This window comes from Perca flavescens, chromosome 7, assembly GCF_004354835.1.
Source record: "Perca flavescens isolate YP-PL-M2 chromosome 7, PFLA_1.0, whole genome shotgun sequence".
Lineage (NCBI taxonomy): Eukaryota > Metazoa > Chordata > Actinopteri > Perciformes > Percidae > Perca > Perca flavescens.
Window position 1 is genome coordinate 32837644 of NC_041337.1, and position 27450 is coordinate 32865093.

Consider the following 27450-nt stretch of genomic DNA (forward strand, 5'->3'; position numbering starts at 1 on the left):
TTATTTGAGCAACCTGATAGTAAGGAATTACAGTACGAATGCATGGATTAGTTTATCAGCATCTTCTTTTTTGAGACAGCTGATGTTCCTAATTTTGGCAATGTTACAAAGATGAAAAAAGACTGTCCTTAAGGTTTGTTTTAGATGGGCGTTAAAGGATACAGCCTGATCAAAAATAACTCCTGGATTGAAATGCCCATGAAAAGATTAAGTGTAGGTTTTCTCTCTTCATTCACTGCAAGTCCAAACTGTTAAAAAATTCTGCAGCACACGTTTTTTCAGCCTGTAAATTAAAATGACACACTGGCTGGGACAGCTGTTATTTTCCTCCAACTGCTGTCCGCCATCCCGTCGAAAACCTTTTCCTCTTCGGCTCGTTAACTTATGTTCAAGTTTCACGCCAGTGAATCGAACGACAACAATATATTGCCATTGATATGATTGCCATTTTGTCCCCACCCCTAATAGACATAGATATAGAGATAGATATATTACGTGTATATATATCATTTGATAATGTATCCCTCTATTTTTCAATTCACATGGATTTTCATCACCTCATTTTTCATGTTTTCATTTTTGTTCCTTCCACCAGTCAGTGGGGGGCAATAATGCACTCGAAAGTTGTTTTCTAACCACCATTCATTTCAAGTGAAGAAGAACAAACCACAGTGACAGCCATGACAGCAGAAGAAGAAGAAGAGCAATTCGTTCTGCAAATGGCGGGTGCTTTGAAAGAAAAACAACTTGTGCGACATGTTTATGCTGCGTTGCAGGTAAAAGAAGTTTAAGTTATAGGGACACATTTTAGTTCAGTCATAGCGCGTGCTTTGCGGACGTTTGGTTAATGTTGTTTATTATCATAAAGGAACACTTCTGCTCCTCTTATTTTTGGGCTGCTAACTATAGCCATAACATTAGATGTTAGCACTTCGTACTTTCCTGCGGGATTCGTTCACAAAGCATAAATCATAACGATAATGTAAAGCCGTTACCCAGCAGCGGGTTGTATATCCGAAGATGACTGCATTACAACCAAACGTTATTTTCATTTTGAGGACGTGATGGTGAACAGACCTGCGTATGGGGCTAAAACAGTCTCATAGGGATTTGCAACTTGTAAACAATTCACAAATGAATGCAGAGTGATTTGTATTCGTAAATCTGCGTCTCAAACCTGCGTATGTTTTATGTTTTCGAGTAGAAGACTGTTGAGTATGGGTCCGAAACATTCACCTTCAACGCGTACGGACCTCAGACCTTATCTCACTTCACCCTTTAAGCAGGCAGACTTATTCTAGAAAGGCGAACACAGTTAACTTCTAGGGGTGGGAATCGCCAGAGGCCTCACGATACAATATCATCACGATACTTATGTCACGATACGATTATTATTGCGATTTTAAACATATTGCAATATTCTGCGATATATTGCAATGTATTACCTTTTTTTCAACTTCAAATTTTTCCCAATTTCAAATGATGTCCCCAAAGGAAAATTTTGTCAACATCTGTTTTATCTAAAAAGATAAATTTCTCTGTCTCTCAAATGTGAATTTTGTCAAATTGAAGAAGAAACTATTGTACATTTATTCTGGGAGTGTCGGTATTCTGTGGAGTTCTGGGAGAAAATGTAAAACTATTTCAATATTCAAAAGAATCACGTAATTAAATTGGAAGCAAAATATGTTATTCTTAATTATGAAAACAAAACAATACACAGCCTATTAATTCTACAAGGGAAATTTCATATCCATAAAGCAAAATTTTCAAAATCTCGGCCAGCTTTTACTCACGTCAGAATTTAATTTCGGAAGGTTTTCTATCCAAATTATTAATAATAAGTAAAATATTTATATAGCTGATGTACTGCAAGAGTTTTTCAAGGAAATGTGATTATATAGCCTACATTCCTTTTCACCTTTTCTTTGTGTTGTATTTTCTGTATTTTGTATTGTTTTCTTTTTCTCTTTATTTCTTCTTGAGTTTTATTAAGTAAGGTTGTAAAGTACTTTGGATGGGAATGTTTTGTAAGTTTGATGCCGAATTGTTCAAACACTGTTTAACCCCTGTGTTGTCTTCCCGTCAACCTTGAAAAAAAACGTTTTAAATTGTTACATTTTTCTTCTACACATTTTCAGCGCCTTGCCATGTATTTCTGCAATAAAAGAGTAATTGACTACATCAAATCGTCTTAAAATCGAATATCCTGTCTGTGTTGTCTTTGTTGAGGCTGCGTCCTGTCCATTGGTGGAAGGTCTGTACCTACAGGAAGCAGACAGCATGCTGCAACTGCTGTGTACTCCCTCTCAGCACCGCACTGACATACTGGCATGGATCTGCAGCAGGTAGAATAAAAGCGACATAGAACAATGTTCTCATCCATCAAACATAATTCGTATACATATAAACTGAATCCCTTTGCCCTATCTTGTCACTTTACAGTATCAACCCAAACCTTGCCAATTCCAAGACGATAGCAATGGGATTCAAAGGCCCAGATGTTTTAACCAAAGGTAATGTTGTAATCTGTCAAAGGCTAACTTTCCTACACAGCACACGCTTCACAGTCTTGCATGTCTTTTGATAGACACCTAATGGAAGAGAATGTAATAACCTCATTGTGTGCACATGCACTAGTTCCGTTTTCTTCCCCTTTAGTCTAAAACAACCCGTCATACTGCTGTGGTCTGTTTTTGTACAAACAGAAATGGCTGTCCTTGGGCAGGAGCTGATGCTGTGCAAAGCAGATGACCTGGACCTGATCAGGGTGAGAGGTTGCATTAAATTAGTGTAGCTGTAATCCATTTATATAAAGATATGCATTGTCACAATAAAATGACAGAAAATGTCCTGTTTGAACCATTGATCCAGGGTAATGTGAGTCCTTACTCACAGCTTCGGTTCCTCGAGCAGCTTTTAACTTTAATACCTGGCTGCAAGGAGTCTGCTGTGCACAGGGCGGATCAAGAGATGCTACTGAACGAGCTCTTCGCCGCCGAGAATCTGCCCAACTTCACACAAATGCTCAAACCCACACTTGACCCGTGGCCTGCACACATCAAGTATGTATGCTGTCTTTAATTATCCTGTTGCACACATATTATGAGCCCTATCTTGCACCCGGCACAGTGCAAATCCTCACAGTGCAAATCCTGATGCAAGTGTCTTTGCTAGTTTAAGATTGATGCAGTTGTCAATTTCCCATCCAGCACCCGCGTCGTTTAAATAGAAAATGCACCTGCGCCCATCTGTGCGCCAATGGGCGTGCTGGTCTTACGGGGAGGTGTGTTCAGGTGCATTCTTGGCGTACTGCTATATTGAGGTAGCGGGAGGTGATCGCGCCATTGACCAACAAAAACCTGGCATTAGTAAAATGCGCCTAGGCTTATGCACAGCGTGCACACACTATGCTTGTTACACACACATGCAAAAGATTAAAAACAAAAATATTACGATGTGAAATAGTATTATATGAGCTGCTTGTGCGCTTTCACTTCACGCATGAGCAGATCATTTTTTTTCTCCTGAATGTCTTCCTTCCTGCTTAGCAAATCCTCCATCATAATAGCAATGCGCCAAGATACAAACGTGCCTGGCTTTTGAAGGGAATGGGAGATGACACTCTGATTGGTTTAATGCATGTTATGCCCCAAAATACACTCATGATTAATGAAGACACTAAGTACAACCCTTTTGAACCATGCGCCCGGCGCACGGACCCTTTTTTATGCCATAAACTAGCAAAGGTGGATTTGGACACGCCCTAAACGCACCTGCGCCAAGCGCTTCACGCTGTGCGCTTAGATCATTAAAATAGAGCCCTATATCCCTTACTGTGTTTAATCTGCTGCATGTTGTCTCTATTTTTGAAATGTACTTCCAATAAGAGATGGATTTGGAGAAGTTTGGTTCCCTGTTGTTGCCTTCTCCAACCCCTCTTACTGCTTCTTCTTACTTCGCAGGGCTTTACACATGGCCAACAAGTCATCCTGTAAGCCAAGTAGAGAAGGGGCTGCTGATGTTACCGCCCTTCTACAGCTGACTCAGTCAACACTGGAGCAGCTAAAGTCAGAGGTATGGTGTTCATGTGGCCATCGGTGAGGCCTGCAGCATTATAGAGCCTTTAATTGAAACAGCGTGTCTATGCTAAATTACTACAATGTGAATTAAAAACATTTGTCACACACTCAAAAGTATTGTCCTAACGTTCTTCGGATCAGTAATGGTTCTTTAAATAGTGGTATTATGATGCACAAGCACCAAGCCTATAGGTTTGGCTGGACGTGGCTGAATGTCTGAAGTCATGGTCTCTCTGTTTTCTGTGTTCTTCTCTTCCTCCTCAGTGTGAATTCCTGAGCAGTGATGCTCAGAGTCCTGGCGTCCTCTCTCCGAGCTCGTTGCGTGTGGCGGCGTGCGACCTCCAGGTGTTGATGGCTACTTTCTGCCGTGTTTTTGAAACGGACTTGAGATCTTACTGCAGCAGAGATCCCCCCAGCTTCAGTACAGAGACCGACGTCTTCCAGAGAATACACCAACTACTGCTGGCCTTCATCACGGTACTCCCACATGTCGTAAACGGGTGCCAGAATCAGTCTCAACACAAGCCCGACCTGTAGAAGAAAAAAAAAAAGTCATGCTCACCCTTTCTCTCTTGCGTGTGTCTTGTTTCTCAGGAGCTGGAAATGCTTAAGGAAGTATCAGAAGCTTCAGTAGCCATGAATGAGGACGTAAACAAGCTACAAACACAGCCTCGCTACTGGAGCCGAGGAGATAATCGTAACTTGCGTAAGTGCAACATGACATCATGACTGCGTAAACATAGACGCCACTTTCTTTCTTTCCAAGTTGGAGCTATCTGTGTTTACAGCGGACGGATTGGGTTTAGGAAAACAATAACGGGACGTGGGACAACAACGGCACGGTTGGGTTTAGGAAACGTGACATGCGGGACAAGATCCCCGGTCTCCTGGGTGAAAGTCCTGTGTTGTTTGACCCATCCTCCACCCCGACCAACCTCCCTGCGTGGATTTTTCGGCCTTTCGTACTACTCGCTACGGCGTAAATTGACACGCAGTCACAAGGTAATGTAAGTCAATGGAGGCCAAATGGCGTCGATAAACGCGCTAAAAAGCGATTGTGTCTTGATAACACGGCAAAATGGCATACGAACTGGCGTGTCATACATACGCCACTTAATGAGATCAGTCTGGTAAGTGAATATTCTTTCACATGCACACTCGCACTGGTTTCTCGCACATTGGTAAATCTTTGTTTCCTGCTTCTTCTTTTTTTCCAGCCGACCAATTGGAGGAACTTACGAGGCGAATTAGAGACTTTTCTTCCCTGCTTCATTCCTGATGGCATCCTTAACACCATGCAGTGCACGCACACACGCGGTCTAAAAACATCAAATGTTGTTTGACTGCTGGAGTGAGCAAAGCCCTTAACAGAATGATGTAATAATGGGAGAGTCTGATCTATTGTTGTTACAATTTTAAAGTTTGTTGTTTGATTTTACAAAGGTTAAACAGTCAACGGCATCAGTTGCTCTGAAATGTTTTAGCAGAACTCCTCTTCGTGTATCTGTTGTAGAACTAAAACTGTTTATTACTCTTAACTTCAGTATGACTGAGATGTTGGGCAGGTTTTTTGTAATCATTCACATAATACTAGCAACACTTTATTCCATGTAGTTAACATGGATTTTTTTTTAAAGATTATTTTTGGCCATTTCCACCTTTTAATGGATAGGAAAGCTAGATATGAAAGGGGAGAGAGAGGGGGAAGACATGCAGGAAATTGTCACGGTTCAGACTCTAACCCTGGACCTTCTGCGTCGAGCCTGCTCTACCGACTGAGCTAACCCGGCCACAGTTAAGATGAATTTCTATACAATAATAGGCAGAAGGGTTTGTTTTGTTGATAATTGTAATAACGTGCCTCCTTTTTTTTTTCTCTTTCACCCCTACTTGTATTGTCCTTTGCAGTACTCCAAATGTTCTTATTGTATTGCTGAATAAATTGAAAGGTTTTAAACTTCAGTGGTAACGGGTTTGATAATGTGAATTTTCATTTGTTGTTTTTATTTATCTTTTAGGGCTGCAGCAATTAGTTTTGATCGACAGAAAATGTTGATTAGCAATCAATCGTTTCACGTAGTTTCATTACAAACAAGCTAAATATTCACTGGTCCACGTGAGGATTTGCTGCTCCTCTGCTGTCTTGTATTAGAGCTGCAAAGATTTATTGATTAGTTTTCAACTATTCAGTTAATTGCCAACTATTTTGATAATTGGTTTGAGTATTTCTTATGAAAAAAAAGGAGGGGAAATTCTCTTTTTCCAGCTTGTTAAATGTGAACATGTTCGTTTCTTCTCTCCTCTGTGACAGTAAACTGAATATCTTTGAGATCTTGGGCATAGGAAAATACTGATCCACATTTTTTACCATTTTGCATCCTATAGACAACTATTCGATTAATCGAGAAAAAAATCGACAATAAAAACAAGTAAGTTGCAGCCATATTTTGTATCATTTAAAATATATGGATAAAACAAAACGAGCAATTTAATTACATTACACTGGCCTGCACAGAAAAGCCAAACCGTCTCAGATGGAGACAAAAACTTAAATGCACGCTGTTAGGTTTAAAACAATCTTAACAGCTTCTGACAAAAGGTGAAAAAGCTGGTGTCTTGTGAAGGGCTGCACAATTAATCACAATTGTATCGAAGTCTCAATATGCACTAGTGCAATATCCAAAATCGGGGGGCGCAATATGTGTTAATGGCAAAATATGTGTCTAACCGTTCAGAATGAAGTATTGAGGAGCTGCAGAGACGTCCCGGCCTACAAATCCTATCCTAAAGAAAAATTCTTTGGTACGGATTCTCGCAAAAATCACACTATAATCATTTACATTTTCAATGAAAATAATGATTCAAAAATGATCATTCCCCTCCAATATCGTGAATTGTATGGCAACATCAGTCAAATGTCAGTCAATAATCAATAATCGCAATTAGATATTTTCCTCATATCGTGCAGCCCTAGTCTTGTTGTGCATACTATGACATCTTTTCCTGCATCTCTCACTGGTTCAACGGAGTAAAAAAAAAAATCATAACAGGAAGTGGGCTATGCTTTTATATTTAATGTCCCATCATTACATTACATTACATACATGTACACTGGTTGATCCCATAACTAACATATCTGGTGTCCAAAGAAAGTTCAATAAACTGGCAGTAATCAAAGCTGTCCATCCGTGTGGATTGAAATAGGGTTTAAAGTACGGCAGGCCAATGTTTACGGGCGTTGAACTGCCAGCGGTGGTCCTCTCCATCTCCCCCCTTCACACGGGACAGCTCTGGCCCCTGAGCGCGACTGGAGGAGCCCCGCAATCAGAAGCCTTTGCCGGCCAGCCATTCCTTCAGCTCGGTATCGAAGTGACCTTTGACCTTTAACGTCATGGTGACCTCGTTGACCTGCGTGGGCAGCTCTTTCCCCGTCACCTCCTTCAGATATTGCTTCACGTCCTTCTCCAGAGCCCAGATGTCCCCCTCCACTTTCCGTACGAGCGTCGTCCTGCGGCTGCCGTGGGTCAGGTCCGAGTAAACCGGGATGTTGTGCATGCGGGAGCGGCGGATCATGTAGGGCAGAGGCGGCGGGGAGTCTGCCGGAGGGGTCCAGCCAGACGGGGTAGGACCGGCGTGCTTGGGCGGAGCGGGGACCCGTGACGGCGGGATTAGCCGCTCTACGAACTTGTATTCCTCCGCAGATTCTGACAGGCCTGTAACGGCCCTCTTGTTTTCTTCTGGAGCAGCGTTACAAACGAACCTAAGCCCGACAGCCGCGGCAGGACGTGCCGGGCTGAGAGGTCCTCGTAGCGCCCCGCGGAGCACGGCGGACCGAAGGGTAAAGCAGGCCGCCATGTTGTATAGCATAAGCAGCCGGACCGGAAATAGTGAAGAACTTCTTCTTCTACTTCTTCTTTCCGGCAGACTAGAAGCCTTGCTGCCTCTCACAGGACAGTTTAAGTAACGTTCGAAAGTATAGTCAAATTCAGTGGAGTTAGTCCTGTTCAGAGTGATAGAGAAAGACATCAAATCTTATATCTCTATGGCTCTGGTCCTGTTGTAGCAGAGATACAATCCATGACGGCTTCCACTATCTCAAATTGATATTCAGGTGGATTTAGTAAGGATCTCAATGTCATGTTCTGTATTCCCATGATGTGACATAGCGCAGTGAAGAACTGTTCTCTTTCATTTTTGTATTGAAGACAATCCAAAAGTACATGGTGAACATTTTGTTTGCAGGTTCCACAAAGTCCATCCTCATGCTTGCCCATCTTTGCTAGATCCCATGCAAGTCCACAATGCCCGAGTCTCAGCCTTGTCATTATTACGGAGTGTCTTCTTTCCTTGCCCAAATAGCACTGCTCTGCCTGTACCCTATTTTGAATTGAAAAATAATGACGACCCCTCTTTTCCTTTTCCCACTTCCTTTGACACACCGCTGTAAATTTTTTTCTTAATGACAAAGCGGCATTCAGATATCCCAACACATACCCTTAAATCAATGTCTCTTTTCAGTGCCATTTTAGCTGCCTTATCTGCTATCTCATTCCCATCTACCCTAACATGGGCAGGCACCCAAAAAAAAACACCAATTCTCCAGCCTTCTCGATCTTATACACCAGAGCCATCAATTCCATAACAAGGTCTGGCTTGGCTCCATTGTGACTTGTCATGGATGTATTAAGAGAATGGGTCTTGTCCCCACACCTGTATTTTTGTTGTTGTTGTTGTTGCAAGAAGTCTATACGTACATTTATTTCCCAATATATTAAAAATGCATTGTTTGGCTTTTTTTTCTTACTCCTCTACCAAAACATATGAATACTATATAATCAATTAGATATTACTTGCAAGATCAAATCTCATATTCATAAATCATTTCCTGTTAATGCAGCCTATGTTTTATATGTTTACCATGCTGCTTGTTCTGGATTTCTGGCAGACTCGATGCCTCACGGCACATTGCTGTCTCTTACAGGTCAGGATTAAATTGGAGTTTAAAACTATGTTATTTCCTGATTCTCGGTGGGATTAAGCAGGCTCTTCATTGTCGCTGTCTTTCTGTCTTTGTTCCCAAGTGTGATAATGCAGCAGCCTTGCTCTTTCTTCCACATAACAGAACATGAGTAGATGTTTCACAGTTTGTTGTTTTCTGCAGGTTCCACACAGTCCAGTCTCATGTTTGGGAATTATGTCTAAAATAAGGCCCTAAGGCCTGACAAATCTGACTCCAATGTATTACATCGAACTTAAGTTTACCAGAACACGAGGATCAATTTGAGACGAAGAGTTCAGTTAAGCAAAGTTTACTGAGTCCAGCATAAAAGTTACAGCACCATTGTGGGTTCACAAAACAGAGACTTGTTTCCTTAGCGACAGACATCAAGTCAGAAGCTCGCTCTACCAAGTTGTCTTCTGAATTATGAGCTCCTGAGTCTGTTCTCTCCCTCTCTCCCTCAAGCTTTTATCCTATCCTCTAGACAGAAACTATTATCTTTCAAAAACACACACATCAAAGTCAGGGCCTCTGTGTAGTGCAACTTCCTCTCCTAATCTCTTAACTTTTAATTAATTCATTATTATTATTATTATTATCATTATTATTAAATTGTCTTTTCCTGTTCTTCTGCTTATCTGTACGCAATGCATTCTTATGCCATAAAAGCCTAAACTATTTTTATGACTTAAGCTTAACTTTCTGTTTAACAACTTCCTCAAGGACTAACACAGCTCTTTTGCAACACCGCGATTTTAACTGTCAGCAACTTTTATTCTACAGTATCTTTACCAAGTCCCATGTTTTAGCCCATAGTGTCCCAGTCCCAGTCAAGTCATAGCAGCTGCATGCCTTTTCTCTCTCCCCAATTAAAAAAGTTAATTCTTTACACTATTTTGATTAGAGAACCAGTGATGTCTATTTCACTTTCTTAGCCTTACGTGTTACTCTCAACCTTTTATATTCTGTTGCTTTGTTCTCTGTTGGCCACTTTCTCAGGGCTCTGTAGGCACGGTTCCTATCTCTTGCTGCTTTATCACATGCTTTATTCCAACACAGTTGTACTGTAATTAAAGCCCCTCTCAAAAGTTAAACTGAAGAGAATGACACATAGTGGGAGGGATCTTCCCAATGTCCCATGCACTGGAGGAGTTTCCTGACTTGTTGGGCCTGTCTACTTCTTTAACGTTCTCTTGAGCTATACAACAGTGAGCTCTGAGACTACACATCTCAGCACATATTCCCCCCCATCAGCAGCAGACGGACAGTTTCCTGATCGCTGCTGTGGCGTTATCAAAGAGGGGAGAATGGCGCACAGACTGAATGGAGAGGACATGCCTCTGGATAAACTGGGCAACATAGAGGTAAGCGACACAGACACACAAACCCTCTCCCATTACCATTCTATTTTGTTCTGTTTCTGTTCTGCTCTATTTTGTTTTCTTCAACAGTGGTGCCAACCAACCCAAACAAACTACCCTTCATTAAGTGCCATGAATAGATCAATGGCAAAAATGTTGCATTTGCCTTTATTGTATTCAGATGTAAATTATATCCCAGCTCCCTTCATTTTATCTTTGACCGTCTGAGGGCGAAAGACGCACCGACGCGTCCAAGCGATGTTTGGCAAAACCCCTACTCAAAAAGTGATATTATAAAATTTCATTTCAGACATTTATTCACTATTTGAATCATATATAACCTAAGACTTTGGTGAACTCATTTCAGGGACGGAAAATATTCATACATGTCATAAGTTAAGGTTTGTTTTCAAAAGAGATTTGAGGACTATCAAACAGCCAACATCAACGTTTCAGCTTCAGCGCCAAATTATCTCTTTACACATTGTTTAAAAAAAATTTGGGCACCACTTGACAGAAAGTTGAGTTTGTTTTCAACATTTTGATATGAAACATGTGGATCAGTTATATGCAAATACCTTAAAAAATGTGAATTTAAGAAGATATGTGAAAATGCCCTTAGACTAAATAAGTCTGTAAATAACTTTACACAGTGTTTGCCTTAATACATTCATTATATTTACATTCATTAAGGATGTAATTGTAAATTGTTGGCAGTTAGATATTAGAGCTAAAAGGATTCAGAAATGGCTCAAAACGCAGACGTGTACTTTAAAAAGATGATTATCCAAGTATCGAGTGTTTATCATGTGTTCCTATTGCAGACCAGAAGCTGGTGGAGGTCACCGGTAATACAGGGATGTCATTTACATAATTTTCTTTGGCCTTGAGTTATCACACTTATTGGACTAAAATATATTTTTATATATTGCAGTAGGTGGAGAAACATGTTTATTTTTTCCTATCTACTATGTTTTGTGGAATAATTATAGAAGGCTCCAAACGCCTAGAATTATCCAGCATTTCAAAAAAGGGGAAAGATTAAATAAAAAAAAGAGGAACCTCTGTTAAAATTAGCGTTTCCATCGATAGTCGTCAGCTGTGCGTTGAGATAGGGCTGGGCGATATATTGATATTATATCGATATCGGGAATGAGACTAGATATCGTCTTAGATTTTGGATATCGTAATATCGTGATATGACATAAGTGTCTTTTCCTGGTTTTAAAGGCTGCATTACAGTGAAGTGCTGTACTTTTCTGAACTCACCAGACTGTTCTAGCTGTTCTATTATTAATGATTATTTATCTAAAATCTAAGCGTGAAGATATTTTGCGAGAGCACCAACTGTCCACTCTAGAATATATCGCCGCAATATCGATATCGAGGTATTTGGTCAAGAATATCATGATATCTGATCTTCTCTATATCGCCCAGCCCTATATCAGAAAATATGGGACGTAGAAATAATGGGACGTAGAATTAAGCGCTGAAAATGTGTAGAAGAAAAATTTAACAATTTAAAACGTTGGAAAAAACTAAAACAAACCTTATGGAGCTTTTATTTCAAAAAAGGTACTCCTGTTGTTTTACAGTATTTATTACATTTTATTGTTATTTGAACAGCTGAGCATTGAACCAGGTGAAGAAACCTGTTTATTATTTATTCATTTGATTTTGCAACTGTTCACTGAAATAGCCGGTTTCTATGAAACTACTTGTGACATGTCATATTTGGCTTTGACTGAACATTTGCTCTCACTTTGCGTGGTGTGAAAAAATATCCTCATTTCCTGTTCCTTTGCATGTTTGTCATATAACATCAAACCAATTTAAACAATAGTCAAGGACAACACAAGTAAACACAAAATGCATTTTGTAAATGAAGGTGTTTATCATTAAAGGTGAAAACAAATCCAAAATCATGGCCCTGTGGAAAAAGTATTGAAACCTTTTTGGTCCATTAGCAGCAACAACTGCAACCAAGCCGTGCAATGAGGCTTTTACAGCGTGAGGAATTTTGAATCTTTGCAGAATTGTCCTAATTCAGTTACATTAGAGGGTTTTCGAGCATGAACGGCCTTTTTAAGGTCATACCACAACATCTCAATAGGATTCAGGTCAGGACTTTGGCTAGGCCACTCCAAAGTCTTCATTTTGTTTTTCTTCAGCCATTCGGTGGTGGACATCTCATTGTCCTGCTGCAGAACCCAAGTTCTATGAGTACAGGAACAGATGGTCGGAACAAAATTCATAGTTCCCACGAAGTCTTCCAGGTCCTGAAAAAAAACCCCCAGACCATGTTTTGGTATAATGTTCTTTTTATGAAATGCAGTGTTCCTTCTACGCCAGATATACTTGGACACACACCTTCCAAAGAGTTCCACTTTTGTCTCATAAAAAAGTCTTGGGGATCATCAAGATGTGTTCTGGAGAAATTGAGACGAGCTTTTTGCTCAGCAGTGGTTTTCTCCTTGAACTCTGCCATGCAGGCCATTTTTGCCCAGTCTTTTCCTGATGGTGGAGGCATGAAGGTAAGGACATGTGACAACTGTGACCAGGAGTTCTTTGGATTTTTTTGTGACCTCTTGATGAGTCGTCGCTGCGCTCTTGGGGTAATTTTGGGCGGCCGGCCACTCCTGGGAAGGTTCACCACTGAATATGTCTTCGCCATTTGTGGATAATGGCTCTCACTGTGGTTCGCTGGAAAAAGCTTTGGAAATGGCTTTATAACCCTTTCCAGACTGATAGATTTCTTTCTCAATTTTCCTGAATTTCTTTGGGTCTCGGCATGATGTTTTTAAGGATCTTCTGTGGACCTTACTGTGTCAAGCAGCTCCTATTTAAGTGATGCCTTGATTGTGAACAGGTGTGGCAATAATCAGGCCTGGGTGTGGCCTCAGGTGTGGACAACCACAGTTATAGTATGTTTTAACAAGGGGGGCAATCACTTTTTCACACAGGGCCATGATGGTTTGGATTTTTTTTCTCCTTTAATAATAAACACCTTCATTTACAAATTGCATTTTGTGTTTACTTGTGTTGTCCTTGACTTTTGTTTAAATTGGTTTGATGTTCCGAAACACTTAAGTGTGACAAACATGCAAAGGAACAGGAAATGAGGAAGGGGGCAAACACTTTTTCACACCACTGTATATCGTATATCGATATTCAGCCAAAATATATCGGGATATGACTTTTGGTCCATATCACCCAGCCCTACGTTGAGATGAATGAAAGCTGTGTGTGTCTCAAAAGTTGCACCCAACATCTATTTTTTTTTGTTTTTCCAATGGGCCAAACAGACCAGTTAGTGGGCTGAAGGTAAGGACATGTGACAACTGTGACCAGGAGGATTTTTCTAAGAATAATTTACCCAAAAGTGCTGATATTTATTTTACCACTGTTTGCTGTCCTGGCTTGTAAATGGTAGAATGAGCTCCCCATTGACATCAGGATGGCCGAAAGCCTACACATCTTCCGTCACAGGCTAAAAAAACACATCTCTTCTGACTGCACCTTGGATGTTAAAAAAAACAACTTATTTTTTTATTTAACCAGGTTAGTCTCATTGAGATATAAAATCTCTTTTTCAAGAGAGACCTGGCCAAGATAGCAGAACAAGTTAGTTACATAAAACAACAATTTTTAATCACAAAACAATCACAAAAGAGGCAAAGACATCTCAAGTGCATTTCAATTAAATAAAAGTACCATTACTTAAAACATTTACACGTGTGGATGGACTCATGTTCTATGGTTTTAACATAACCTTTAAAATCGTTTAAGGAAATTAGACACTTACAGTTGCACTTTCATATGGCTCTTTGTAGTTTGGCTTATTTAAAGCTAATGTACTTGCACTTACTTCTTGCTGTCCGGAGTTTGTTCCTTCAAGGTTAAAAGCATTTCATTGGAAATGGCTTTAGATAAAAGTGTCAGCTAAATGACATGTAACGTAATGTAATTAAAGAAACCCATGCTTCAGAAGGAGATGTGTCATTTTGGAGGAGTCAGTGGGGGAAATGTGTGGTTTGGTCAATGTCTACGAGAAGTATTTTCCATGGATGGAAAAATGAACTCTAGTGCGATTCAACCGCACTAAATGAGGCAGGTGTGAAAGCCCCCTAAAATCTGCTTTACAACAGTGCCGCTTAGTGGTCAAAGCTGCACATAGAGCTAGAACACAACAGTCATTCATTCCAATTTTTCAATAAAATGCACTGCTATTCTATTTGTCCACTGGGAATGGTTCTGTCACAAGAGTAGGCCCAATGCTGGAAACGTTATTATAGATCCCAACTGCTACGTGACACAACCCTGTCAAGCGTAGGCTACTGTTCATGCACGAGCCACGGGTGGAAAATGCCTTTGTCAAAAAGGTGTGTCAAGCAGTGTGCTTGGTTTGCTCACAGCACCTAAAGGAATATAATATTCAGCACCACTATCGTCATGGCAATGATTTTACTGTCTGGCCCACTTAAGATCAAATTTGGCTGCATGTGGACTAAAATGAGTTTGACACTGCTGCAGGAAAGCTAGAGACCTATGTCGTATGGCTTGGAGGACTTGTTGTCTCCTGTCACCTACAGAGTCAGTTTTAGTTTGCTCTCCCTGCACCAGGCAAGCACGTATCAGTTCACCGAACTAATCGTCACATTTCTAGAGTTGTACAAAGAGAACACTCCACAGCGTGTTGCGTCTTGTTGCCATTCTTTCTCTCTCTCTCTCTCTCTCTCTCTCTCTTTGGCTCAGGTGAGTTATCACCTGCTGCTCTGCCACTCCCACTTCTCCTTTGACAACCTGAGTACATAGAGAGCAATCAGACCTGTGCAGTATGCAGGGGTATAAATATAGACAGCGCATGACCGTGGGTGGGGGGGGGCGGGCCCTGGAACAATGTTTTGGGCAAAGTACGGCCCCTCATAAGCGATTACGATTGGCAGCTTGGAAACACGCCTGTGCTCAAAGCAGGAAGAACTGACGCTGAATGAAAAAAGGTGCCATTTGAAAAGTCAAACCCATCTCCATCATGTTTTATGTTAACCTGATGCACCACATGGTGCCCACAACATGTAAGCACAGAACCATCTTACCAGCATTGGAAACTGTTTGGAAAAGGGTGGGGCTCTTGCCAAAAACTAACTAGCATGCACTAGGGCCCGTCGTACCTTACGTCACTGGACCTGTGACAGAGAACAAAAGAATAACACTCTTTCACAATCACTTTATCCTTTACTGCCAATGTGGATCTGTATGTAAACTAGCACCTGCGTGACTTTGTTCTTTACCAGGGCCTGAAACCTAACGTACCCTCTCAACACCCGCAGGCACACACGCCCCCCTCTAGAAACGGCCCCATGAACTTGAATCACTACGCCACTAAGAAGAGTGCGGCTCAGAGCATGCTGGACGTTGCCCTGCTGACGGCCAACTCGTCTCAGCTGAAGACCATCCTCTATGTGGGGCCTCATTATCGTTTCTACATCCCCCTCCTTGTCCTGCTGTCTCTGTCCATCTCCTTACAGGTCTTGGTGGGGCTGCTGCTCGTCTTTATTGGCAAGTGACCCAGACTTTTTGTTTCTCCATCTTTCTTGCACTCTAATACCTTCGCTCTTGGAATCTTTAAGTTGGGAAGGTGAGAAGAATCAAAGCAGGGAACATTGGTGCATTTGTTCTCCTCAGGACTTTTTCCGCCAACTTTATTAAGATCCTTTCTTTACTAAATAAACTTGTCAGACTTACCGTCCTACAGTTAGTAGTCAGATACTTCACTCTTCTGTGATTTGAATATTCTTTCTATTTGTAATATAAAAACATATTTGACATTTCAATTGTTATCTACAAGTGTGTAGACTATATCAGCTGTGTTTGGTACCCACAGCATTTCATTTCATTTTTAATCATCTTTTTTTGTAATCCTTAACTAAACAGAACTTTCTTCTCTAAATCCAACATCAATTTCCTTAAATAAAACAAAGTTCCAATCTTTTTCCCCTTCCTCTCTTTTTGTCTTTGCTCATCAGCTTTTCATGTAGCTCATTAAGTTCTGATTCTGTGCCAGCAGTGAAGTATGATCTGAACGACGAGAGTAAACACGCCAAGTTGAACCGGATGAACAACGTAGCGACAGTGCTTGTCTTCTTCACCGTCCTCATCAACATCTTCATCACAGCGCTTGGACATGAGGAAAATGCTGTCAGGTAGGCCATTACAGAACACACATATACAGTAGGTTCTCTTACTGTTGTAAACTCACTTCATCTTGTTTTTTTTACCAGGTCATCAGGGTCACCGGTGATGTCAGAGCCTCCGCTTTCCCTTCTGCCCTCCGACCTGAACATGGCTGTTGGCATTTAGACCGTTTTGGACCAAAATAAGACTTTCTTTGTTCACCTTTTATCTCAAAGCCTTGAAATCTAAAGGGTTATGGCGGACAGCAGCCTTTTTCTAACATCTGTATTGGCTCCCCTGCAGTGAAGGAGAACTCAAGTCCTGGACTCGGACTCAAATCGCTATTCTCTGGACTCGTGACTCGATTTGGACTTGGATGACTTTAGACTTAAGGATTCATGAAATTGGGCTTGAAATAGGATTCGGAAGTTGGATGAACTTTCTGACTACTTGTATGTGTAATAGTGCTGGACTCGGACTCAAGTCACTATTCTCTGGACTCGAACTCAGGTAATGGTGACTCGGACTTGAACACTGGGGCCTCGAGACTTGACTCGGACTTAACAGTTGGTGACTCGACTACAGCACTGGCTCCCTGTTCAAATTCTGACTGGTTAGTGCAAAGATTCACCAGCTGGAACAAACCTTTAATTCCTTAATGGATTTACCATGAAAGGCTTTTGTGAATGCAAGCTGAAACTCATACAACCTAAGGATCACTAAGTAAATGTAGATGAACTGCATTTATATAGCGCTTTACTAGTCTTAACGACTACTCAAAACGATGTACACAGTATGGGCACCATTCACCATGGCGCCGTATTCATACACTGGTGGCCGAGATTGCCATTCAAGGTCTCCTCAGATAAACATTCATTCACATTCAGACACCGATGGCACCGCATCAGGAGCAATTTGGGGTTCAGTGTCTCGCCCAAGGACACTTCGACATGTAGACTGCCAGGAATCGAACCACTGACCCTGACTGGTAGACGGACGCTCTACCACCTGAGCCTCTTCCTCTCACTGACTATTGACCACAACCTCAACTCAGAATCACAGCTGCTGAATTCAACTTGTGACGCCGTAGGACTACCTGTTTTAGCTTGTGTCTGTCTCTTTCAGGTACCTGGAGCCAGGCGTTGTAAACATTCAGGGCCCGAAGCTAGTAGGGAGGTAGGGGGGTGGGGGGGGCATGCTCTATTTACAGCAGCTATACGCACTATTTTTCAAGCCATTTGACAAAATAATGCCTACAAATCTGTACATCATTTAGGAAAAACAAGATAGATGCCAAGGAAAAGAATGATCCTGTAGAGCCGACATCCTGTTTTATATCTAACTGTCTTCATCATTCTGAAACCAGAACACAATACATGTTACGGATTTTCACTCCTGACACCTAAAGACTAAAAAAATGGTCTGATGTTACTATTTTTGAATTACATAATATAAGTTGGAATTTGGTGTTAACAGCATTGAGTAGAGTTCACAGAATTAATGTCAATATTTCCCAGTAACAGAGCTTTTGCTATGTTGGTTTGCCGTTCCAGTCATAGAGACTGAGATAAATGACAGACAGATTCACTACTTTAAAAGTGCTCATATTATGCTTTTTCCCTTTCCTTAATTGTGTTATATATCTTTTTTATGCAAGTTATTTACAAAGTGAAAAAGCCCAAAGTCCAGCCCAAAGGGACTTACCATCTCCAACAGAAAACACTGTTCACAAACTGCTCCAAACAGCTCTGTTGTAGTCCAGCCTTTACTTCAGAGACCAACGTGGTCACTTTGTAACACGTGGCACACCCTCATACTCTGCTTCTGACTGGTTAGTAGTCCTTACCTAGCTACTGCATATGTGCGACTCCCAACAAATATGGAATAGAAGTGTGATGCCTCACTGTAGCTAAAACAGAGAGCTCAACACACAGGGTGAAAAGAGGAGCTGCAGCAATGTGCAGTACAACAAAAATATGGTGTTTTTTGAAAATGAAACCATGTAAACCTATTTTGATACAACCTCTAAATACAATAATGAACCTGAAAATGAGCATAAGATGAGCACTTTAAGAAAGCATTTGGTGCCGGAGCCCCAGAAGTTGCCCCGTCACTTTGCCCCTGCTCCACTGCAGTGTATTTAAATTTTTTGCTAAACTATTTTAAGCTTCTATGTTGTAAATATAACCGCGCTTCTGTTCCAATGTCATGTGGATGATGGAATTAAGCTTAAGTTGTGTAACAAAATAAATCAATTCATTATTTGACAGTGTTTGTTAATATTTAATCTCATGTTCACATTAACATTTTTTTGCATCTCCAATGTATTGTTTAAAAGAAAGTTCAAACAATCGAAGGAGCTGGGGACTTTTTTTAATTTATTTAAAAAAAAAAAATCAACACATTTAGACAACAGCCTTTGGTTATAGACGTGATTTGGAGGACAGCTTAGAAATATGAAAGACAGCCTCAGTTTACATATCTGTTGTACTGCATGACATCATGTATATCCCACAAATAAGAACAAATCACATACATTATGTTAGAAAGCATAAAAGCAATACATAAAAGAAATCAGATACACAATAATACGCATAGATAGAAAACAAAGTGCAACATTTCACGCAAAAAAGCAAAGAAATTAAAAGGAGAGTGCTAGCATTATTCTCGTTCTTTTTCTTGAAAAGACCACTACTATATATTCTTTATCTCCTCGGCTACAAGGCACATAGCGTTCGTCCGTTTTTTTTGGATACACAGCCTATAATGTGTCTGGTTTTGTTCATTTTACTGATTTGGTGACATGAATATAAAAAACTGCCAGCATTTAAAGGTTTATAAGATCTTTGTATTGGAATGAGAGAAAAAAAAAAACTGATTATCTTTTTATTGAATCGCAAAAGGATTTTCTATATCGTTCAGACGGCAGTAGGAGTAGTAGAGGAAAGCTGCTAACACGGCTAACAGCAGCAGCAGCCGTATCACCTTCCACAGGCTCCAGCCTCCAGACTTTCTGACCAGCTCCCCGGATCGTATTGTGCTGTGATTGGCTGCTCTGTTTGTGCTCTGGATAGGGGGCCTGAAGCACGGGATGGAAGATCATATTTAGAGCAGGTGATGAACTTGTTTGCTCAAACACGCCACTAGTTTATAGTACAGACTCACTCTGTGCGTTGGTCCGATTCCTTGGCTTCATTTGGCTCAATGTTGCCTCTTCGTTTCAGCCTGAATGGAAGAAAATTGTATATAGTCAAAGTTGGTGTGTTTGTGTGTGTGTGTGTGTGTGTGTGTGTGTGTGTGTTAAAACAGCACTTACACGTCCGAATACACCGCTTGAACCTGTGAAAATGAAAGCAGGATAGTTTGTGAGATTATTTACAGTTAGAGAGCAGAGAAATTTGGCACGAACACAGAGAGATAAGCGGACAATCAGGTCTCACCGGACTGGACTGGTGGTACGTGATGTAGGTAATTTCCTCCGCTGTAAAGAAAAAAAAAAAATAAGACATTAGCACGGCCCGGTGGCTCAGTTGTTAGCACTTATTCCTCACAGAAAGTTTGGGCAGGGCCTTTGAGGGTGGAGTTTTCACGTTCTCCCCGTGTTTGCGTGGGTTTCCTCTGGGTGCTCCAGGTTTCCTCCCGCCATAAAGACACGCATGCTACGTACTGTAACTACGACTACAGTTGAAAATTAGCCGGCTGGCTAACACTGGCACATTTACAGAAATGTTGATTAATGTGCATTGTCCTAATAAAATAAATAAATCTTAGCACATTTTGGACCTCCTTGACATACAGTAAACATTTTTATTTATTTATATATTTATTATTTTTTTTAACCTTTATTTATTCAGAGAAGGTTCACTGAGAGGCAGCCTCTCTTTTGCAGGAACGCCCTGATCACATTGACACAGCTCCACATTCATACCTGGAAGCTTTCCGGTATAACCACAGTCTGATCTGCTGGCCACTGGGCAGCTCCACTGGAGCAGATGGAGGTTAAGGGCCTTGCTCAAGGGCACCTCAGTTGTGGTAATGAGGGAGGGACAAGCACTGCTCTTTCACTTTCCCCACCCAGATTTTATCCTGTCGGTCTGGGGATTGAACCGACGACCTCCCGGTCACAAGCTTTAACCTTTAGGCCACCACTGCCCCCATTTATCGACTGTCTATTCATTTTTAAGAATATGATAAGATGATGATAATAATAATAGAAATAAAGTGTTCATTCAGAATGAACACCAGTTGGCAGGTCCTCAGGCCTGGATTGTTATCATGCATGAGAATTTTTAAGCCAGATTGGAAAATGTACATTTGCGTTACATTCACTTCGAACTGCGAAATGCACAAAATGGCCGCCACACTGTTAGACAACACCAGGCCCATAGGAAGTGGGCCGGGCTTTGAAGTCAAGATGCCCTCTGGCCCAAAAATACTTTTTCCCCATAGACTTACATGGAGAAAGAGACATCTGTGAATCAGTGGATATATATTTTGGGCGTCACAACGCCCGCGAAATAACTCGTTCCACTATCAGAATTTGATCCATTCTGTCCAATAACATTTGGAAAGTCTAGAAGAGCCGCACGATGAAATCATTTAATCCCTTAAAACGTTAGAGTCGTTCTAAACTATCTTTTTAATAAAAAACTGTCTGTACACTTACAAAGTTCTCAATGTTTGGGTTTACATGTAGGCACCCTCATTATGTTACCGTGGAAGAGTGTGGCTATTTTGAGCCTTGTTAGTGGTGTAGAAAGAGCGATTTCTTTTTACTTTACCAGTGCCCTGACGACTAGCATTATTAGCTAATTAGCAGTTTGTGCTAAAACTGGTCACATTTGATTAGAACGAAAACATATCCCAGAGAACGGTCGACTCGGTACACATGTGTTATTAACCCCTAGGTTCATTTTGCGCCGGATTTGTCCTTTAACTTTATTACCATGAAAAGGCTCAAACCAATTAATTCCTTATCAAAATAATTGGCGATTAATTTAATAGTTGACAACTGATCTATTATTTGATTATTCTTTGAAGCTCTAGTTCAGGACCATGGGCAGTGAATAGCAATAACAGCATTTTGGAACCCACCACCACAAACAAGCACAACAAGCTATTAAGAGTGTGTGTGTGTGTGTGTGTATATATGTGTGTGTGTGTGTGTGTGTGTGTGTGTGTGTGTGTGTGTGTATATATATATATATATATATATATATATATATATATATATATATATATATATAGACATTTTTAGACCCACAAATGAACAATCAACCATAAAGTGCCTAAAAAATGACCAAGACTGAAGAGCATCCTACCTTCCTCCCTGTAGTAGGTCTTATCAGGCGAGGATTGCACTGGAGCGCTCTTCATCGCCTTTTCAAGCTTCTTCTCGTACAGCTTTCGAGTAGTGTCTACGTTGACACAAACACATTAATAGGGCTTCATTATGCACGATGCAAAGATGGCGGCACGCACGGACGGAGGGGCTTGGTGCTCTCTGAGACTACTGGGTTTTTTATGTGCTGAAGCTTGCTTTGCTTGCACATTACACTACACTTTATTGTTTGTGTTCTTGGAAATTGTATGTCTTTAATTGTTGTAATTGTCTTTTTAACAGTCTAATGTTTTTTTTCTTCAATGTTTTTATGACTCAGAGAACTGCCAACCAAATTTCATTATATTGTTGTGTGACCCCTCAATATAATGACAATAAAGCTACTTTGACTACCCTTACCACAGTTAACAAAAATAAACACAATTTAACGTGTCTGTTTGTTGGAGGGAATATGGAAACATAACATGGAGTTTCATTATGTGAAAAGTTAAAACAAATCAAAACAAAATTGATCAATTGAATTGGTGTATTATGAAAATAGGTTAGGGGTTTGATTCTATTTGATCTAATTCTATACTCTTATCTATTATACATTAGTATAGTAATAAAAGAGATGCTTACTAAAAAAAAAAAAAGACATTGGAGTACAAAGTAGCTAACAGACAAATGTAAAGAAATAGAGCAAATGGCTGTGTGATCATGGAGGCATTTTTATTTATTTATTTCATTAAATATATATTTTAACTTTTCTTTTATTTCTCTATTTTTACGATAACAATTCTCACTCTTACAGCTTCAACTATTAAAACTAGAGCCCGACCGATAAAGGATTTTTAAGGCCGGAATCAATACAAATATTTGGTGATTTAAAAATCAGATATTCCAATATTATATATTTTTTAAATCCATAAACACGTAACGAAACAAACAGATTTCCCTAACATTATAATATATAATAATTATAACATTATTTGTAGTTATTTATGAGAGATTATGAGTATTGAGTATATGTGTATATAAGTATATGAGTTATGAGTATATGAGTTAATAATATGATAATGCAGTTTAAAAATAAACTTGTTTTTTGTTTACAACAGAACAGAAGAACATCAAAATATATTAAAGTTCTGATGAATAAAATGTATAAAAATACAAACTTAAGATATGAAACTTAAAGTCCTTTGAACAAAAAAAACAATAAAAAAATAAATCAGTGTTGCCAACAGAGACGTTGTAGCGCGCCCTCTGGTGGACAAACTATGCAACGCCAACACTCAGAACATGGTTGAAGGGTGTTTTGCCTGTTTTTATTATAAATATTCATTTTTAGGCCATCATAAATGCTGATACCGATAGTTTGGAAAATTCCTAATATCGGCCCGCCGATATCTAATTAAAACATAAGTTGGCAGTAATGAGCAGTAATGGCATTTCTTGGAGCCATAATGTAACTTTGTTTTTTGTTTTGTTTATTAGCATGTTGGTGACATGAATATGTATGCAGTTTTGTGTTTGATCACTGGGTGGAGCATTGTCACCGGAAATGCATAAAGGTAAACAACAGCCAGAGGTACACAGGGGAAAGCAACCAGCTTTTTACCATGTCAGCGTGGTCAGTGGTGTGGTTTCATTTGTATTTAATTGGAAAGCAGAATGAAACTGACCTGAAATGAAATAGACTATACTTAATACCTGTACTACGGTGGGCATGCCGTCATAGAATGATTGAGTCACAGCACTCAACGTTATTTAATGTATTGGACATTGGTTGATTGACAGCCAAGAACATGCGTAAGAGAAATTTCTCCCTTTCTCGCACCGCATTAGCCTAATGTAGGTTTGGTTAAAAGAATCTACTACATTATTAATGAGGTAGTTAATGTGTGCACTCTTCTTACCGACTATGGGTCCATGTTTGATGTCATATTTAGCAAGCAACTTGCTGATCTCCTCATTACTTTTCTCACTCAAAGACATCTGCAGATAGATAGATAGATAGATAAGAATCAGAAAAGGATTTATTGCCAAGTAAGTAACACTTACAATAAATTTGCCTTGATTGATGGTGCATACATAAGCATATTAAACATTAAAGGTCCCATGGCATGAAAATTTCACTTTATGAGGTTTTTTAACATTAATATGCGTTCCCCCAGCCTGTCTATGGTCCCCCAGTGGCTAGAAATGGTGATAGGTGTAAACCGAGCCCTGGGTATCCTGCTCTGCCTTTGAGAAAATGAAAGCTCAGATGGGCCGTTTTGGAATCTGCTTGTTATGAGGTCATAAGGAGCAAGGTTACCTCCCCTTTCTCTGCTTTGCCCGCCCAGAGAATTTGGCCCACCCATGAGAGAAAGAGAGAGACATCATGGCTTTCAGACACAGAAATCGCACATCCTAAGGAAAGCTCATTGTGGGACTGGCTCTAGTGGCTGTAATTCTGCACCAAGGCTGAATTTCAGGAAAGAGACTTTAGATACAGTATTAGGGACCACTAAGGTCTATATAAAAGAGACTTCAGATACAGTATTAGGGGACCACTAAGGTCTATATAAAAGAGACTTCAGATACAGTATTAGGGGACCACTAAGGTCTATATAAAAGAGACTTCAGATACAGTATTAGGGGACCACTAAGGTCTATATAAAAGAGACTTCAGATACAGTATTAGGGGACCACTAAGGTCTATATAAAAGAGACTTCAGATACAGTATTAGGGGACCACTAAGGTCTATATAAAAGAGACTTCAGATACAGTATTAGGCTCAGATACAGTATTAGGGGACCACTAAGGTCTATATAAAAGCATCCAAAGAGCACCATGTCATGGGACCTTTAACACGAAATAAACAAACAATAAATAGGCCTACAGAAACAAAAATGTACATATAACTGAAAAAAGAGGCTGTGTGGATTAGTGCAGTAATAGCCTATGATAGTAGTCTAAGAGCCTGTAGATGAAGAAAAGTAGCCTAACAGCCTGTACATAGATAAGAGCAGCCTTACAGCCTGCAGAGAGTAATAAAAAGGGAGGAGACTCTGCAGCCCGCCAGGCTCCGATCCAGCAGGAAAACGTCAAATTGAAAAAAGCTCTGGGCGCAAACTCAAGCGGACGGTTGAAAAGAAAATAGGCTAAACGCAGAATTGTGAAAGTCAAAGCAAATACTTTGTCGCCAGACCCCCCCCCTTTGTTACATGTTGCAACACTTGTATTGCTTTAATGCCTGGTTAAAAGAGCATTGTAACGCAAATAAATCAAACTTTGCAGCTTTTTTTTCTTTTGAAATCTCGAGCAACAACTCAACAAACGCAAGCGATACAAAAAAAAGAGGAAATAATTATACATGTGTTGGTGTGAAGTTCAAATAAGATTGTTTCACTTACCCTTGAAAAAGACAAACGAGTCCGGGGTTGAAAATGTTTCTGAGAGCCAGGACGAGGAGCAGGCTAGAGCAGCGAAGTGGGAGGAACTAGTGCCCATATCCGGACGACGCTCTCGGCACACCTACGGATACTACGAGCCATGCTACACGCCTACTCAAGTAGTGTTCTGGCAGTGGTGTGATCTATCTCCTGGGTTTCCATACACCCGCTTAAAAATGTGCAATGATACGCAACATACATAGTTTTAGATCTTCCGATATTTGTATTCACAAATACATGGTCGAGTAACATGACAGCAAACTAAACTAACACTGCAGAACATGCAGAGACTTTTCGTCATCTTTCATCGACCCGCTTCTCGCTGAGCGTAGTGCGTGCGTGCGTGCGTACGTGCGTAGCTAGCGGGCCCCAATGCTCCGCCTACACTAAAGCCAGTAGCCTGGCCTATCCTCCCTTCACCGCACTATTGAAGACAAATATAAGTAGCCTATTTTATTTTGTCTTCGTTGCTTTGGGGTCAACTTTTGTGATCCAGGCTCAGGTCCCTGATGTGAAAGCCCTCTTACTGCTTTATATTCCATTATATTTTGGATATATTTTGAATGTCATCTGTGATTTCCTTCTTATAGGATAAATAAAGTTATTCCCACCATAAATTGGTGCATAAAAGGGTATCAGAATGTAGGATATTAGTCTTTGACGTTCAAAATAACCCTGGGGGACCCCACACTGATCCCCCCCCCCCAGACCCATTCGAGCCAGGAAAACAAAAGTGTGGTACAGTATACACTCAGTCCCAGGGGCGGAGCGAGTGGGCGGCTTCTGGGGCTCCAGCCTAATAAGTACTCAGTCCTTTACAAGCAATACCACAGCGTAGAAGTACTCTGTTACAACTAAAAGTCCTGCGTTCAAAATGTTACTTAAGTAAAAGCACAAAAGTATAAGCATCAAAACATAGGCCTACTTAATATTATTGTTTTCATATGGATGCATTAATGGGTACATTACTTTAATGTTGCAGCTGGTAAAGGTGGGCCCTGTTTTTAATATACACTGTATCGTGGGAAGTTCACCAAGGGATCATTATCCATAATAATACAACACAATTCATGTGTGGATTATATTTTGTATTATTAGCCTAATTTGAATCTGCAAAGTAACTAAGTAAAGGTTTCAAATAAGTATGAAGTATCTCAAATGAATTATAGCCGAATTCCATTTAGCTGCGTCAGTTTCAGCCTCCTGGTATTGTTCATCCTGGCTCACTAAATCTGTCATGACTTTACTGGGGCACATAAATTGAACATAGCAATAATGATTGTGATTCATGCAGGGTTAGCGTTAGTAGGCATATTTAGCTTTTTATAGATATTTTTCTATAAAAGTGCCCTTCACTAATGTAAATTATGTAATGTAATGTGCAAGAAAAACAAACAATAAAGTGCTCCCTACAGTGGCCTTTCAGTGGGAAAAACGCAATGCAGTGCTACAGGCTGCTCCAGGGGCGATTTGACGACATTCAACGCTTATAGTGCGTTCCATAGGTACTCGGAACTGGGATTTTCTGAGGTCAAAGTCGGAAACACGCCCCCTGACCTTGGATTTCCGAGCTCGGAACTCGAGTACCCCGAGCTAAAAATCCAACGTGGCTGCTCCGTGTTGTTGTAAAAGCTGTAGTAACATACAGTTACCAGCACTTCTGTGTTGTTTGTGTCACACTAAATCAGTCGTACACGCATTGCTGTCCATATTCTATCTGTGGACATGTTGTTACTCTGTTTGTATGCACAAAAAAACTAACCTCCTATGGCGCCATTTTGATGCTACAAAGCGATCACCTCCCGTTAGCATTCCATTGACTGCCATTCATTTTGACGTCACTTTGACAGCGAATAACTTTACATGTGAAGCGTTTAAAGACTCTATTTGTCCGTTGTTTATTTCTAAAGAAACACAACAATGTATAAAAGGCTCCATTACCTTGAATCTCACGTTACGGCTCCGTAGCAGACGTTTTGGTAAAAATAGGCTAACGATTGTGTCATAACCACACAACTTACTGTCGCATAGTAGAGGAATTACCGTATAGTACAGGAGAAGCTTTCAGGCAGT

At 40.4% G+C, this 27450-nt stretch overlaps 4 protein-coding genes across 4 annotated transcripts; 2 read left to right on the forward strand and 2 right to left on the reverse strand.

Moving 5' to 3' along the window:
• Nucleotides 1–591: 591 nt before the first annotated feature.
• On the forward strand, nt 592–5775 carry haus7 (HAUS augmin-like complex, subunit 7). The gene is made up of 9 exons (XM_028583212.1): nt 592–776; nt 2233–2348; nt 2446–2516; nt 2709–2770; nt 2875–3065; nt 3966–4077; nt 4347–4559; nt 4677–4788; nt 5300–5775. The coding sequence occupies exons 1-9, from the start codon at nt 681–683 to the stop codon at nt 5359–5361; spliced, it is 1035 nt and encodes a 344-aa protein (XP_028439013.1). The 5' UTR covers nt 592–680; the 3' UTR covers nt 5362–5775.
• A 1356-nt stretch (nt 5776–7131) lies between these two features.
• Nucleotides 7132–7989, reverse strand: mrpl49 (mitochondrial ribosomal protein L49). The gene has a single exon (XM_028583224.1). The coding sequence runs from the start codon at nt 7947–7949 to the stop codon at nt 7407–7409; it is 543 nt and encodes a 180-aa protein (XP_028439025.1). The 5' UTR covers nt 7950–7989; the 3' UTR covers nt 7132–7406.
• Nucleotides 7990–10273: 2284 nt separating this feature from the next.
• On the forward strand, nt 10274–16834 carry LOC114559242 (ninjurin-1). The gene is made up of 4 exons (XM_028583798.1): nt 10274–10445; nt 15773–16001; nt 16510–16645; nt 16724–16834. The coding sequence occupies exons 1-4, from the start codon at nt 10389–10391 to the stop codon at nt 16800–16802; spliced, it is 501 nt and encodes a 166-aa protein (XP_028439599.1). The 5' UTR covers nt 10274–10388; the 3' UTR covers nt 16803–16834.
• Nucleotides 16835–18977: 2143 nt separating this feature from the next.
• Nucleotides 18978–25706, reverse strand: emd (emerin). The gene is made up of 7 exons (XM_028583630.1): nt 25339–25706; nt 23856–23934; nt 21938–22033; nt 20057–20097; nt 19933–19955; nt 19782–19841; nt 18978–19695 (listed from the first exon to the last, which is right to left on the reverse strand). The coding sequence occupies exons 2-7, from the start codon at nt 23932–23934 to the stop codon at nt 19503–19505; spliced, it is 492 nt and encodes a 163-aa protein (XP_028439431.1). The 5' UTR covers nt 25339–25706; the 3' UTR covers nt 18978–19502.
• Between the last annotated feature and the right edge of the window lie 1744 nt (nt 25707–27450).

What these genes read in the sequence shown, in the direction of transcription:
- haus7 (XM_028583212.1), top strand. Translation starts at nt 681, where the DNA reads ATGACAGCAGAAGAAGAAGAAGAGCAATTCGTTCTGCAAATGGCGGGT. An exon ending in ATGTTTATGCTGCGTTGCAG is followed by an intron (nt 777 to 2,232) that starts GTAAAAGAAGTT and finishes GTCTTTGTTGAG; the next exon opens with GCTGCGTCCTGTCCATTGGT. An exon ending in CCGTGGCCTGCACACATCAA is followed by an intron (nt 3,066 to 3,965) that starts GTATGTATGCTG and finishes CTTACTTCGCAG; the next exon opens with GGCTTTACACATGGCCAACA.
- emd (XM_028583630.1), bottom strand. Translation starts at nt 23,934, where the DNA reads ATGTCTTTGAGTGAGAAAAGTAATGAGGAGATCAGCAAGTTGCTTGCT. An exon ending in CAAACATGGACCCATAGTCG is followed by an intron (nt 22,034 to 23,855) that starts GTAAGAAGAGTG and finishes GTGTCAACGTAG; the next exon opens with ACACTACTCGAAAGCTGTAC. An exon ending in CAAGCGGTGTATTCGGACGT is followed by an intron (nt 19,842 to 19,932) that starts GTAAGTGCTGTT and finishes TCTTCCATTCAG; the next exon opens with GCTGAAACGAAGAGGCAACA.
- LOC114559242 (XM_028583798.1), top strand. Translation starts at nt 10,389, where the DNA reads ATGGCGCACAGACTGAATGGAGAGGACATGCCTCTGGATAAACTGGGC. An exon ending in GCTGCTGCTCGTCTTTATTG is followed by an intron (nt 16,002 to 16,509) that starts GCAAGTGACCCA and finishes CTGTGCCAGCAG; the next exon opens with TGAAGTATGATCTGAACGAC. An exon ending in CATGAGGAAAATGCTGTCAG is followed by an intron (nt 16,646 to 16,723) that starts GTAGGCCATTAC and finishes TTTTTTTACCAG; the next exon opens with GTCATCAGGGTCACCGGTGA.
- mrpl49 (XM_028583224.1), bottom strand. Translation starts at nt 7,949, where the DNA reads ATGCTATACAACATGGCGGCCTGCTTTACCCTTCGGTCCGCCGTGCTC.